The 15639-nt window shown below is 39.5% G+C and overlaps 1 protein-coding gene across 1 annotated transcript; it reads right to left on the bottom strand.

The window, feature by feature from the left end:
* Positions 1–343: 343 nt before the first annotated feature.
* Positions 344–15180, bottom strand: asic1c (acid-sensing (proton-gated) ion channel 1c). Its single transcript, XM_071926469.2, has 11 exons — positions 14539–15180; positions 11844–11994; positions 11075–11202; positions 6288–6438; positions 6105–6161; positions 5428–5581; positions 5107–5198; positions 4675–4754; positions 4346–4417; positions 1647–1699; positions 344–422 (listed from the first exon to the last, which is right to left on the bottom strand). Exons 1-11 carry the CDS (start codon positions 15178–15180, stop codon positions 344–346), a joined length of 1659 nt encoding a protein of 552 aa, XP_071782570.1.
* Positions 15181–15639: the final 459 nt, after the last annotated feature.

Raw genomic sequence — 15639 nt, 5'->3', positions numbered from 1 at the left:
TTTTTGGACACATTTATCTTTACTGATTTGAAAATACTCTAAGGTCATTGGATTGAACAAAAAAAAAAAAAAAAAAAAAAATTCCACAAAATGAGACATGAAAAAATTAAAGTTGATGCCTTGACATGGCAGTTAAACCTGAGTTCTGTTTTGGAAGTGGTCTTTTTCTGATGATAGTATTCTATTTCTATTCAGGCATTGATAAAGTCTACTATACGTTTGAGTATACACTCACCTTTTTCTGTAATACATAAATTATTTCACAGTTTGCTGTCAATCCCCAGATGTCCCACCCACCCCACCCCTACTTTATGTTGTCAACAAGCAAATTCCTCAAAGTTGCCTAGAGTCGGGTGACGAGGTAACATGTTCGGCGTGAATCCGAGACTGTCCGAGTGACTCCGGAGGGTGTCACAGGTGCTCTGCAAAACAAGGGAAGGGAAGGAGGGAAGACGAGTTCAACCATATTAAGGGAGGTGTGATGAGGGAGGTGATGATGAAGGAGAGGCATGAACCACAGGTAAAATGAGAGGGACAATCATAGAGGGACATGGGAAAAATATATATATATGGCCAAGACAGGATGAGAACAGAATACAAAACATAAAAGTAATTTAATTATGAGGTTGAGCATTATTAACGTATAAGACACACGGTTAGAGCATATCATCATTGAGGACAATGGATGACAGAGAAATATATGTGATACCAGTGGGCAAATGATGAGGTAATGGTTACAATGGGTTTGGGTGTTCAAAGGGCAGCCACATCAGATACGTTTCACAGATAGTGAAGAGAGAGTGTAAAGAAAATAGGGGAAAGATGGGGTAAGATGAATGAAAGGAGGGAGAACAAGAGAAAGAAAACAACATAGTTTTAGTCCTGTTTTATACTAGTATGTTAAAGTCTGAGTTATGGAAGTTGAAACATCCACATATATCATATCTGTGTGTGTGCACAGGTGGTTGCTCAGTTGATATTGCTGATAGGTGGATAAAAAAAGTGGTGCAACCACAGGTAGTCACATTGGTGTAATGGTTATTCCAGCAGACAAAGAACCATTTATATCTTGTGCAAACTCATTGCATGCAGACCTGTGATAACATCACAAAGTAATGCATCTAGTGATGTTATTTGGCACAGCCTCTAATGCAATGCCTCTAAATGGACCTCTGTGCTGCAGGAAAACAAATAGATCTTATGTGGTTCAGCTTTTTGTTCAACAATTCAATAAATATATGATCTGTTTTCACAGGAGTACTGAGCTTTACCCTATGGGAGAGAAAGCATCATTATTCGATGAAAAGATGGAAGCAAGTTTTGTGTAGTGCTGACAGTCAAATCTTTATGCACTTGGAGAATCCAACCAACTCAATTCTGCTGTTAAGCCAATAAACACAGAAACACACCACTCTAACCTATCCTGGGATGGTGGTAGACGCTGACTTTAAAATGCTCGCTACATTTGGCTAAGAATTTTTAAATCACCCCACTTTTAGTTGCTTGCGTGTCATCTACAAAAGCCAACGAAATCAGCTTAGAGCATGTGTAACCACTGAGGAAATGATGTATGAGATGGTCTCCAGAATGTATGAAAAAGAGGGACAGCATGGGAGGGAGCATCTATTATCAATGGGGTTTGCTACCTGGGGGCATGATTAGGCGTGACACCAGGGCTGGTTGGGTTCTCTGGAAACTCCTGGAATAGACATGATGAAAAGAAAGATGGGTGAGGGTGACTGAAATGAAAATAAAACACAATGCAATGCTATTAGTTCACCTTGTAAGGGAATAATGTAAGTGCCACTAAGAGAGTTTGTTTTCCCCAAAAGCATAAAAAATACTGAAGGTTGTTGAATGTTGAATATTAGATTTGAGGGTTGTTTTTGCTTGTTTTTTTTATAAGCAGGGATTGTGAAAGACAATGCTTATTCGTATTACTGTCATCCGAAAATGTTGACAATCACTGAAGAGAATTTAAGTGAAGCTTCTGTAACGATAAAGACATATTGTCAAAAAAAAAAAAAATCTCTAACACATGTTCATTACTGTGCATTACTTAATTGTTGGGTTGTTTGAGTGGAGATGTGAATGGACCAGTTGGAAAAGAGTTACTGAATATGAGAGTAAGAAGGGAGTATAGAAGATGGTTCATTGTAAGCAGGTGATCATATGACATGAATGGAGAATCATTCATACTGTATCACACTACATAAGCTCTCTGCCCCTTGGAAAAGCATGGCACAAAACTTCAGGCCACTCAATATATTCTTCATCTAGTGTCAATATCTTCACCTCTGTGCTCAATTTGTACATGCTGATCCTCACAAAACCCAGAGTGACTGAAACATTTCCTTCTGAACTGCAAACCAATTGATATGTTGGCTTAGGTTTACATATCTTCACTTCTACGAGGGAAAATAAACAGCTTCTTTCAACCTTTTCTTCCACATCAGCTCATAAACAAAATTCTGAACCTGAAGCAACCATGCATGCAAGTATACAATCCTCATGCAGAGACAAACCCATGGCTTTTTCAGTGACTTGAAAGAGACGCCACTTGGTACGCTCTCTTGTTGTTAGCAATGAAAAAGACTTGGGAAACATGTTTGACACATAACAAAGGAATGGAGCTTGCAATTCCAAGATTTTGTTGAGAAGGCCGGATGCAAACTAGTTCATATACTCAGGGACAAAAGGAATGTCTGCACTTTTCAAGAATCTGCTTAAATGCTTTTGATTACATAACAGCACCAGCCAGAAGGAAACGAATGTGTTTTAACAGTCTTGGCTTTTGTTAGGGCTTCCACCCCCTGCAGTGACACATGAAGAGGGATTGGAGGTTTTAGATTATTACTTGGACTGGAGAAAGGACCAGCGGTCCCCATGTGCTACTGATGGAATTGGTTTAAGTGGCCATTACTATTTCCGTTTTGAACATAAGTTCTATTTGCAGTGAAAGGAAGCTTCATGGGCATCCAATTTTCTTATTTACTGTTTTCAGTGAAACCATTTTTACTTTATTTTAAGTGTTGGCAACATTTGTTGATTACTGATACTTTTAAGTAGATGAATTTATGCTCTAGATAATTTCTAAACTGCTGTATCGAGCTTACATAACAGCCTGTTAGGGATCAGAGTTGCCGCTGGATATAGTGTATAAAACTGATGGACTAGAGAATATTATGTGCTTCAGGGCAAACTTCTTACATTACTCTAATCTCCAAGTTAAAAATTGGTTTTATTGCCTTGAAAGCTGTGGAAACATGTTGATGTTGATGATGAAATGTTCATAAAGACAAGTCTCTGCATCTCTCAATTCCTTTCTGCTTATGGTCTATTTTGGTGCCCATTTATTCTCCCAATTTCAATCTATCAACCAGGAAGTAGCTCTCGCATACAGTGTACTATCAAATAATTAAGGATTGGGCCAGGCTTTGCAAAACCCATTCCTAGTTTCCACTAATCACACCGCAAGGCAGTGGCAAAACCCAATTCTTGTGTACAACAGCTTTTCCTGTTTGGAGTGAACTGTAATTACACGATAAAGGGAGACTTTCTTCTTACAACACCAAGAAAAAAGGATCACGGATCAATCATCTTTTGCAAAACTATAAGTATGTTGTGTGTATATTGAAATGTCCATGGGCATTCTATTGTGTGGGGTAAATAAAGACAGAGATAATGGTCATAGCCTCTGAACATAGGAGATGATCAAAGGTTAACAGAGAACAGATCAATTCAATTCTACTGGTCCATACACTGAGGTTTCAAGTGCAGTCAAGCAGTAAACCCCTTGCTAAACTACAAGAAAAAAGGCAATTTAGCTTTGCAAAGACAGGCTTGTTGGGAAAACCATTTACAAAGCGAGTTTTCCTGAGACCTGAAGAGCTGTTGTAGGGTCGTTCCTTGTAAATACTTATCTGCATTCCATATGTGAAATTATTGCAAATTTTGTAAACATAGGGAATATTTTGTGCTACTGGCATTTAATATATAAATGCCATATGTAAATATAGAGCACTAACTGCCACTGAACATGATATATGTAAATATAGAGTATGTGCATGGTATTGAATGTATTGATTATGTATTCATGTGAATTGAGTAATGCTTATTTATTATTATTGATTATGTTATCTACAACAATTTATCATTTCTGCATGGGGGATGGAAACTAATCAAGGCGTGTGGATGCATGTTGGATTCCTTCTGTCTAGTGCTGTACAGTAAAAGCATTTCAACTCAAACTGAGAGCAGACATTTTTTTGTTGTTGCTGTTCTTGAATTCATCTGATACATCACAGTCACTTCAACCCAAAGCATTCTGAGAGACTAAAATTACCAGATTGTCGCTCTGACAACGCCGTGGCCGCTTCTTGCGTATGAAGTAACCCAAAACCTTATCCTTAAACACCTAAATGTAAAAACATCAGATTAACATTACTTACAGATGTAATACATATTGGACAATTACATTAAGGTCAGACATACAGTACAAAAGTATTCAAGTGCTGTCTGTGATACAATTCACTTGGCATATCCAAACAAATCAATTAGCTGTAAAGCCTTAGACTTAACCTTTTGCTACAAAGGGACAAGAATAAATACACCCAATTAATGATTTAACGCTTAGTAGGTTAAATTTTAATTAGTTGAGAGCCACTACTTTACCTCATACAGGTAGTCGAATATTTCCAGTATTGTTAAAACACTGGCTCCAATAAACAGCCCCATCTGACCTCCAATGTCACCTAGAAAAGGAGAGATTAACAGATATGGGCAGGTACAGTAATAGAACAATGGTGCATGAAACATTCCTCGCGCTGTCACTTTCACTTCAGCATTTTTTGCAGTAATCTTTGTCAAAAGCTGTCCGTCCGGGCCCAGCGTTTCGTCAGACTCAACCAAGTGCCCTTGCAAGTGCATCAGATTATGAAAATGCATTCAGTCTGTTTCACAGGTTCAAAGAGGTAACCTCAAAAAATATTATCAGCAGGCATGAGCGCACAATGTGAGGTGTGCAGTAAATCCTGCTGAGAGTGTTGGTACTGAGGTCAACCGCATTTTTCTATCATAATGAACCTGAAACTTCATGAGTCTTACCGAGAAGCCCTGCAATTTCATATGCCTTCTTCTGCTCAATCTTCTCATAATTCAAAGCCTCAAAGAAGATGTCCAAGACCAATATATTTTCTCTGGGGAGAACACAGACAAGAGCGCATCCAACAGAATTTATTGCTCATGACATGATATAATATGAAATGATACCACACATTTCCTATGTAACTGTCTCTCATTATTGTTACATTGAAGGTGAACGATGGAGACCAAAGTCCTGCTATGCTACATCCATCCGTCAAAAGAAAACGAAAAAGATTGTGAGCCCATTATCTGAGTCACTGACTGCTACCGAATAATACTTACCCGATATATTGCTCAGTTTTGTTGAATTTCTTAGCCAGATATTTAGCAGATGCCTTACTGGGGATCCTAACCATGGACAGCTCCTTGCCATAGCGGGTCATGTTGCAGGGGGTCTCACAGACACAGTAATCGTTGTCTTTCTCTACCAAAAAGTCTGTGGATGATCAGAGTCATTCAAATGTTGTGATCACTGACAGAAAACAAACAAACCTGCATACAGAGGCTCCCAATGTTTGCAAAAATAAATAAATAAATGAAAGCAAATATCTGTGCACACAACAGAAAACTACATTCGCTGCCATCGTTCACTTTCCATGAAAGCAAATAATGACTGAAGCTATAACGCAGAGGGAAAAAGGTCTATGGGATTCATTTGATATCAATGAGGCATAGAAATATCACAAATCCTCCTGATGGAATTTTTAAACAATAATAATTTTACTTTATTATTTTGCTCCGCACTGTCTGAGAGATTACACCAATTTCAATTTGAGCATTATGAAAGTATTATGAAAAGGATGAAACTTATTAGTCCCAAGGCACTGACTGCCGCTGAACACTTTTGGTTGACTGTAATTCAAACCAGACTTTAAAGCAGTTCCTTAATTCCATATCTTATACATTATTGAGGACATTAATTTTCTTTAGTCAGTGTGCAGTACAATGCAGTGGCTCACCTAAAGCTGGGTCAGCACAGTCTTTGTACTGCTCAGGTGTGCAAACTGTTGAGGTCCCTGTTCCATATAACACAGAAGAGAAGATAATCACAAATCAACAACATCTGAACAAAAAGTCTTTGCTGTTTTCCTTCATCTCATGTGACGACACTATACAGTGGTCAAGTCAGCCTGAATTTATACCGGGCATGTGAACCATCCTGCAGTTGCAGTTCTCCACCAGGTAACGCGTCTCACAGTCAATGCGGCAGGCTGTGATGCTGTATGTGGAGAAGAATTCAGAGTCTATGGGAGTAGACTTGCAATCTCCCCAAGGCGGAGGGAGGTACTGAAGCTGAAAAAGAAAACACATGTTTTCCCTGAGTATCAGCACGTAGGGTTACGGTCAATAACACACAATTCAAGCCCAAGCCCAGCATAGTACAGCAGAAGTACGTCAAAGAGGACCACAAGCAGACAAAACTCAACATAAATGTGTCCAACACAATAAAATACAAAAACAATTAAATGAAAATGTGTTTCGAGACACTATTGGCACAAAATGTCCAAACAGATTAACAATATTGCTGGTAAACGTGGCTCATGTATAGCAGCAAGCACACATCATGCAGAACATTACTGATGCAGGTCTAGTCCTGAGGAGGAAGCAGAGTACCATGGGAAATGGAGACAGGCTTAATAGAATCTGTAAAATACTGTATGTAGTTTCAGACAGGACACCACAATCAATGGACAAATTTTCAAAACGGGCCCTGAGAATGGAACTCAGAACAGTACATAGTTTATAGTTTTCAGATGAATGAATTCATTAACTGTGTTGCCTTTAACAGACATTATACAGAGCATAACATCCTATTTTAAGGTAAAAAATACTAGTGATCTAATTTACAAACAATTCTGTAGAAGCTTACTGAAGCGTTTTTTGATGGGTTTATTGTTGATTAACTATTTTGATTTTCTAAGTTTATTGTAAAACCACCCTGACTGCGTAGCACTATTAATTTAACAGAATGAAGTGAAGATATAGTCTATAGTATGTTTCCAGTCTCATTAGAGGTAAACTCTCATTAAAAGGTGAAGTGCAGGTCATTACTTTTATGCGTATCTCAGGGAATTCTAAATGAATCCACTAATGAGGAATATTTAATGCCTGCATTTTAAACTTTACGTTCATACTTAGCATTCTTAGACCCATGGTGCTCTTCTTAAAACCGTACTTTCAAGCAATGTGCCCAATGCATGTGCCGTCTTTTTAGAGTTCTCTTTAAGACTTTAAAGGAACTTCTATGTTGGTTCATTGGTCACATTGACTTCTAACCACCAACAAGACTTTCAGTCCCCTTTGAAAGCCTTGTTTACAGCAATTTATGGTAATGAATGTTTACTATTCATGACAAAAACAAACCAATTATTTATGAAGGCCACCATTGCTTGGGCATTTGAGCATATAGTTAATAACTGTTGAGGGAGCTACCCCACAATCAATGCCAAAGGCCTGTGCACAACAAACTTCACAAACGAATGTGCTGCTATTGTCACATGGAGGTTCACTGTAATTCCCAATCATCTCCACCAACTCTATGCAGGCTGACTCTAACAATCTAATGAGCATTTAGCCAATATAAAGTGACAGAGATAGAGTGCAATTCAGTGAAGCAGTGGACTTAAAATGGCAAACATGATTAAGCCTTTATTGAACTCCATTGTCAGCCCACAGACTCTCATAACTAGAGTTACGTTGGAGATAAAACCCTAGTGTAATAAATGCTATACTTCAAACTGATGCCAGAGGCCTCATGGGTAATAAAACCTAATGAATCACATAGTCTGGTCCCACTAGATGACATTAACCAGCGGTCCAGTAGATCGTCGTAACGGTATGGAACATGTAAAAGCAAAACAAACAAAAAAACGTTAAAAGAACTGCATGGCAGTGAAAGGGTAAAGCCAAACCACAGCTTTGATGAAGAGACAGACTTAGCTGAATGGGTTAGCTGGAATGAAACGCATTGGCTGCTCTTCCATGGCAACTATTAGACAGCGAGGACAATGATGACTAGGAAGGGATATCAGTTGAGAAATGTAGTTGCTTCAGCCACACAGAGGGGACAGATGGATCCATTCCTAGGGGACCAGGGGATGGAAGTGTGGAATTTGAAGGAGGGTGTGTGGCTATTTAACAATACAGTATCTTGTGGCATGCAGCAAGCCCAGACAGATATATATACGCTACCCTCTGCTCTTGGGTGGAAACGAACGTTTGGAAGCCGGGGGCGACCCCGAAGCCCAGCTCATGGAGGAAAGGAGGCTCTGACTGAGAGTGAAGCTGTACCTTTATTCCGGCCTCATAGGACGTTTCATCTAGGCGAGGGGTGAGGGAACACAGCCCACATTGTTATCAATAAAGAGTGGCAACAGCAAGGCAAGGGATACATCTGTCACAGTGGTCAACCCCTCTGAGCAGACAGACAACCTGTTTTCATTATAACAAAACCCACAACAGCTAGGACTCCCAGTGGCACGAGGGACTGACGACTCATATGTAACATTGGTTCACCGGTGGGTCGTCATTCAGCCGTTCCCCTATTACTTCTAGTCAAGCTTGAGTGAGATGCTGATGATACAGATACAGTACAGTTCCAACCAACACACAGTTCTAGTCCGGAGTTTGGTGGTAAAGCCCCGGTGTCGTCCCTCTGGGTTTATAAGTCATAACTTCCCATTAAAAATTAAATTCTTATGAGCGTGGCTAGAAATAAAAAGTCTTGAAATGATAAGTGCTTCATCCGACTGTCTATTAGTGGGTTTTCAGTGGCATTACAACTGTAGGGGATTGAGAACTGTATCACTGTATTAATTTGAGATTGACTAAAATTAATGGTTGCCAGACTTAAGTGACAGTCTAATTAATTCAGCTCATCTTTTAGGTCGTAAACATGTCTTTTAGCTGTCACTGATGTGGGTCCTCATGTCTGGATTATAAATGACAATCAATGCACTTTGCTTCCTAGAAGTAACTTCATGATAATGATTAATAGACCAACTTCACTTCCTCGCAAATGGCTGAAGTAATGATACACTTGGAACATTTTACTACATTCACAGTTAGAGAGTGAGAACATTGCATATTTCAAAAGTGCTTCACAAAATCAAAAAATGTCATCTTTGTGGTGTCCAATTGTCTGTTTTAAGAGGTCAGTGCTCTGCCTCCATCATCCCATGTTAGTCTGCTGAATCGAGAGTGAAAGATTGTTTTTCTCATGCTGAAGAATTGGCGAAGACTGTTAACTTTGGGAGCAAAATCATTTAAATGTATTAGGCGAGGCTATAATCACTAAGGTAATGAATTTGATTAACTGTTGGAATGCACATTCAATGATTACGGATACGATTCAACTTCACAAGGACTGATTAGGTGGTAGAAATGATAATGAGCCTGCAGCTCAGCAATACACTACAAGGATCTCTGAGAGGTAATCATTTCATAAAACTTATTCCTTTGTCACACCAGCAGCTGTTTTCTTGGGTTTCTTAATGTTGGTCTGTTCATCAAAGGATGTTTCCCCATTCTGTCATTGTTTCCACTTGGATATCAAAGGCTGCTGGCTGCTGTTTAGTTTGTATGCTATTCTAGTGTATATTGTAAACATACAAGCATACAATTTGAAGAATTAGTTGTCTTGGCAACAACACATCACAGATTTATGGTTCCATTAGATTTGGATAGAAAATCAATGTAAGCTCAGTGTTATGACCTTGTAGTTATGATGTTTTTCTCCTTCACTGATTACAGTGAAAGGACAAATTAGGACTAAGAGATCTATCCACAGCTAATTCTCTACATTCAACAAGACAGACACCGGCCTGTCTGGTTCCCTTGAAGTCCCGCGCTAAAAAGATTATTTCAAGTTGTCCCATAATCATAGTGCATTAGTGCATTTTCAAATATGTTTTCAAAAAGCTGGTGCTTTATTCAAAATGGCTGTGGATACTGCATCTAATCTAATGATGCATACTAGAAGTGTTATTAGGGAAACAGAAGGCTATTATGATGACAGATAGGCCAGACTTCTGTGAATGGTTCAGCCTGACATCAAAAACATCCATCTTAATGCATGATGGCCATTTCAATACTTTTCCACAACATCTCCTGATAAATCCAGGGGAAGTATTTAGTTCAGTGTACCATATTTGTGCAAGTATCTATAATTTGTTATTTATAGTGAGACAAATTAGGCTTTAAAGCAGTGTAATTTTGGATAAATGCCGCTACCAGTAGACCATTTTAGCAATACCTCAGTGAGGAAGATAATTCACAAAGCTTAATGGTCTTTTAATTATTTCCTACACAGTCTTAATTGGGACTTAGAATTCTCTTTTCAAATAACTTTTAATGAGAGGTTTATTTTTTTTTTTATCGCTCAGAATGAATGTTTTTACATCTCCAGTCATAAGACTGTTGACCAAGGCTGGGCTGTGTGAATTCTGTGAGTCCTCCTAATGATTTTCCTCTGCCTACTGTTAGTATGCACCACTAGAGACAATTTTCACGGCATTCAAAGTGACAGTATGCTAATTTTCCGCCGGCTAAAAGTAGTGATGGCTCAAAATGAGAAGGAAACACACTCTGAGCTGCCAGATATTTTCTGCATGCTGTCTAGTCTTAGGTTGCTAAGTCTTAGAAAATGCATACTTGGTACTTCCAATCATTTTTTTGCCTTCCTCTATCAATATGCTCAGTCTACCATAAATCCACTGTTTCATTCAAGGTACCCAGAATCATTGGATGTTTCTGTTCAGATTTAACACCCCGATTGCACATTTCATGCACAAGGCAGATCAACAGGACTGATTTTGCTCCAGTGTCTGAGACACAGGGGTAATGGGCGCTGGGAGGGATTTGGGGATAAACACAGAATGAAGCAGAGCAAAACGTCGAGGTTGGAGGGAGGAGGCTGAACGTTAGGTACCAGTTGCTGCTGACATGACACAAAAGTTTGAAAACCAGGGGCCACACCAAATCCGAGTTGGTCAATGAAGGGCGGCTCGTCCTGGCTGTGGATCTGAACCTTGATGCCTGCTTCATAGGAGGTCTCATCTGTGGATACAGCACGCCACACAATGTAACAACAGGTACGGTCGCCTACAGAAACCCGCTTTTTTTGCTCTTTATCCTTCCAGAGGCAGTGTTGCTAAGTTGTATATTGTGATGCAGTGTGCTCCTAAGCCCCATGCTGAAAGACAATATTGGAGAAGTGCTCAAACGTTAGTGTTTTGGAGCGATATTAAACAGCTTTACAACCAAAGATTTATTACATATACTTTATGAATTCACAGTACGATTGTATTGTTGTCCACGATAAATTGGAGACAGTATATCAATGAATGCAATCATTGAACGCGATTTATTAGACCTGACGTTATTTATCGACCTGGGGAGACAAACAAAGATAATATGATATTAAACATACTTTAGTATTTCTGTGTGTCTTTTTGAATAAACTGGTGTACTTGCTGCAGAGATGAAGCATTACAGTGAACGATACAACCTGGGAAAACCTTGAGGCTTTGTCATCTTTATGAAAGTGATACATCCACATGTTATAGTTGGCCAAGGACTAGAAGAGTGGTTGGAATTTGCAGAATAACCTAACAGGATGGAGGAACTTCCACGAAAGGGTTACACGAGTTATAATATTAGACCCTAAATATGGGAATGATGCTAAAATATGCACTGACCTGTCTCTCCCCAAACGGGCAGGTATTCGTCCTGCTGAATATCCAACATGATCTCCAAGCCGTTCCCTGTGCCACCTTTCAATGTGGTCAACAATGGGTTGCCATCTAATCCCGAGTTGAAGGTGTAGCATTTCCCGTAGCGAGTGTAAATCTGCAAAAGAGCACAGAGAAAATGTGTGTAAATGAAAAGTCAAGTACATTCGTTGCGATGTGGTAAATAATGGATCACTACAAGATGTATTGCTTCCCAGCTTGTAATTGTACTGGACAGGTAATCATTGTAGAGGTTTTGTGATTATTTGAGAAATGCAGTACTGGTTTAAATAAGAACCTGGCTCTGATTTGAGGAATTAATGAGCATTCCTCAGCAGCTACTATCAATCTTCACCCAATTTCACTCCGAATTTCTCTTGAGTAATTAAGAGTGAATGTACAATTTTGCCAACATTAAATACATCTGAGGTCGAAGCTCCCTGGACACGGAAACAAACTCTAAATTGGGTTTGTAAAAGACATTTATGTGTCTTGATTTACATACTTCTTAAGAGAACAAACCTGTGCCAGTAAAGCTCAGTGGTACTTAACTTTTGATGTGCAATAGCTACAGTATGTTTTCTCGCACCATATATCTAGCTGGTTTAACTAATCCAATTGGCTAGAGTTATTTATTTTCCGCTCATGCTTCAGTTCTCACGGGTTACAGATTGATGCTTCATACATTTTTCAATTTTCTGGATTTTCTCTATAATTGGAATGTTTCCCATCCTCCTTGCCAAAAGAGTAGAAATGAGGGTCTATCTGATTAGAAACGTTTGACATTTTAAGCCCCAACTCAGGCTACAATTTGGAGAAAGGCTAAGAAAGCTTTAAATTGTGAATGCAGCTTGAAGGGTTGGGTAAATTCAAGATAAGTCTGTCAATTCAAGATAAGACTATCAGACTGTGGAATTGATTGGTTATGCAATACTCTGAGGAACTAGGCTATCTTTATTCTTCTGCAATTCACCAATACATAAAAAGCTGCAGTGGCAAGTATCATTAGACACAGCTGCCATATTATTTTAACACAATTGCAAAGTGTGCTAACACACACACACACACACACACAAACACGCACACAAATGAGCTCAGCACATTACACACAGTACATACATACAGTAAGATCTGCTTGTCTTAGTAAACAACTAGACTTTCTAAATGTGGTGAGTCACCGCTGTACAGGAAAATCATGTCATCACATTACTGCTGTAAAATACAGAAACTGATTTGCTACCTTGAGCCACACCTCAAGCTATTAAAGATCATCGTTGTCCAAAAAGCCTTACTTGGCAATTTTCGATAACTGCTCATATAGCACATTGACACAAATTTGTGGCTGCTGAGATGAGGTTTTCACCGGCTTACATTATTATAAACTAGCTCAATAATCTGGCTTTGCTGCTTAACACATTTTTACAACTTAGTAACACCGGAAAGGAAAGGAATTTCATCTCATGGTAAATTTTCAGTGTGTAATGTTGTGTGAGGTTTGTGGTAATGTTGTGATGGCTGATGGAAAAACCTCCATCGTGTGTAAAAGCCGATCCAGAGATCAGAGTCAGTGTTCCACGTCCAGACTCGGACAGACTTACATGCAGCTCAGACAGACATGACAGAGCTTCACTTCCCTCCTCCTGCTGGCTATAATGAGGTCTGAAGTGAGGCACCACCTAACTGGTAACTGCTTCTTAAAGTTTTAAATTAGAGTATTGAAAATAAGACAGATTAATTCAATCTTTTGGAAACCACACCATGAGTTATTTTCAGTGCCACAGAAATAATGTACTCAATCTGCACGGGTACTTGATTTATTTTGTCAGGGCATCAAATGGCTGCTTCTCAATGCAAATGTTCCCCATTTAGCCTGAATATTTCACATGAAAGTAAAAGATTCTGTTTTGTATTAAAACTATAAATTTTATAGATGGATTATCTTGCATTGTGGGGCTATGATTTATGTTGACTTGGTATTTCATTCATGCAAACAATGTTATCCACTTTTTCCATGCAATATTCAGCAGCTACTTACTCAATGATGAATGGGCTTAATAGACTAATGTATGATTTTGTTTAAATGGGAAAGTCAACCACATTTTTGGAGAGTGAAAATAAGAAATAGATGAGATATCTATACTCTATATAGCCTCCAGATGTTTAATTAGGGATGCTAAAATTTTAATTTGCACTGATTTACGATGTCTGAATTATTAATGCTCTATTTTTCTCTTCTCTGATGTTGTCACAGCTTAGAGAGAGAAAAAAGACACAGCAACTGGCAACTTTGAATAAGGAAAACTTGACAGGGTGAATAGAGGTGAATGAGAAACCACTCAAAAGCTGTATAGTAGTCATTGAAGTCATTGAAGATGACATGACAATGATTTTACACCACATCATGAGAGCAACTAACAATTTATTTGTTTCCTTGAGTGACTTGTGCAAGACATCAAGATTAATAAGGGAAAACCTGTCATGTTTGAGAAGCACAAAAACAAGACAGGCTTGTTTGCAGCTTTGAAACATCAGCACCTTAAAACTCGTTCAGAGGATGCCTGCTAGGGAGCATCGTCAAATCCTTACATGAATTATTAATATACCTTGTAAACAACATTCATATCAACACCTCACCAAGCACCATCTTTCTTTCTGTACATACTGTGCTGAAGTTTTTGTAGGTGCAGTTTTCCCCGCGGAACCTGCACTCCAGCAGCATGTCCTCCAGCTGGTGACCCAGCCGGCCCATCATCTCCGTGGTGTTGACATGGTAATCAGGGGGCAGGGCATAGTTGTTGAAGTCCAGCAGATTTAGGAGACCCTGCTTGTGGCTGTCCTTCAGGATGGCCAGGCTCCTCTCCATCACTGTGTGATTAGGATACATCAGGTCCATCCAGTAGCCGCTGTGATACAGGTCGTCTTTGGTCAGGGTCGAGACACGAAACACGTTTTTGTTGCAGAAAGTAACGGCCGGGAATGACATGTTGTGAGCCCAGACCATGTAGATCTTGGTGACGGCCGGGAAGGACATCAGGTACAGGACGCGGTTCCAGGACCAAGTGACCAGCAGACCGACACAAATGAAGAAGGCCAGGATCCAGATGAGTCTCTGGGGTCTGGTCTTGTCCGGAGAGAAGACAAACTTCAAACCATGGATCTTCGTCTTCCTCATGAAAGCCACTGTGATCTCCTTCCATGACGGCTTGAGCGTGCTGGACTCGGTGCTTTGGAGAGTCGTCTCCTGGGCATCGTTCTGTTTCTGTGGCCCAAGGGTGATGGATTCGGATGTGGGTGCAGTTACCATAATTACTTTTGTCCAGACAGGTGCTTCTTACCAAATGCAGTCTCTTAGCAGTCAACCCTTGACTTCTTTACACACAGTGGCTTCGTCTGAAAGCATGTTTTCAGGTTTGTTCAGTATTACAAATTCCAGGAAACAGCGCCTCAAGTCCTAATGTACAGCTGTCCCACTGTTCAGGCTTGGAAAAGCTTTGCCGTGAAGATATAAACAAAGGAACTGTGCTCCTTGGGGAGGTAAAACTGATTTACATAATGATTCCTTTATGAGGAAAAAAGCTGAATCACTCCATTAACAAAAACCATCAAGCGTAACCATCGCCAGTCCTTCATCAATAGATAAATGGACGTGATAATTGCAGATGTAAGCGACGGCTTCAGTCCCTGAGGCAATCAGTTACTTTGAAAATCCGGAGAGGCTTACCCCTGTTGCTCAGATCTTTCACTCTTCCATCTTCCTCCCCAG

The sequence above is a fragment of the Centroberyx gerrardi genome, chromosome 13, assembly GCF_048128805.1.
Source record: "Centroberyx gerrardi isolate f3 chromosome 13, fCenGer3.hap1.cur.20231027, whole genome shotgun sequence".
Classification (NCBI taxonomy): Eukaryota; Metazoa; Chordata; class Actinopteri; order Beryciformes; family Berycidae; genus Centroberyx; species Centroberyx gerrardi.
Note: the sequence above shows the minus strand (reverse complement) of the source record. Positions and strands in the feature narration are given on the sequence as shown.

Bases quoted from the DNA above. Each gene is read 5' to 3' on its own strand.
- asic1c (XM_071926469.2), bottom strand. From the start codon at position 15,180: ATGGTAACTGCACCCACATCCGAATCCATCACCCTTGGGCCACAGAAA. The intron at 6,162-6,287 runs GTATAAATTCAG...TATATGGAACAG, and splicing joins CAGGATGGTTCACATGCCCG to GGACCTCAACAGTTTGCACA. The intron at 4,755-5,106 runs GTAAGACTCATG...CTCCTTTTCTAG, and splicing joins TGAAATTGCAGGGCTTCTCG to GTGACATTGGAGGTCAGATG.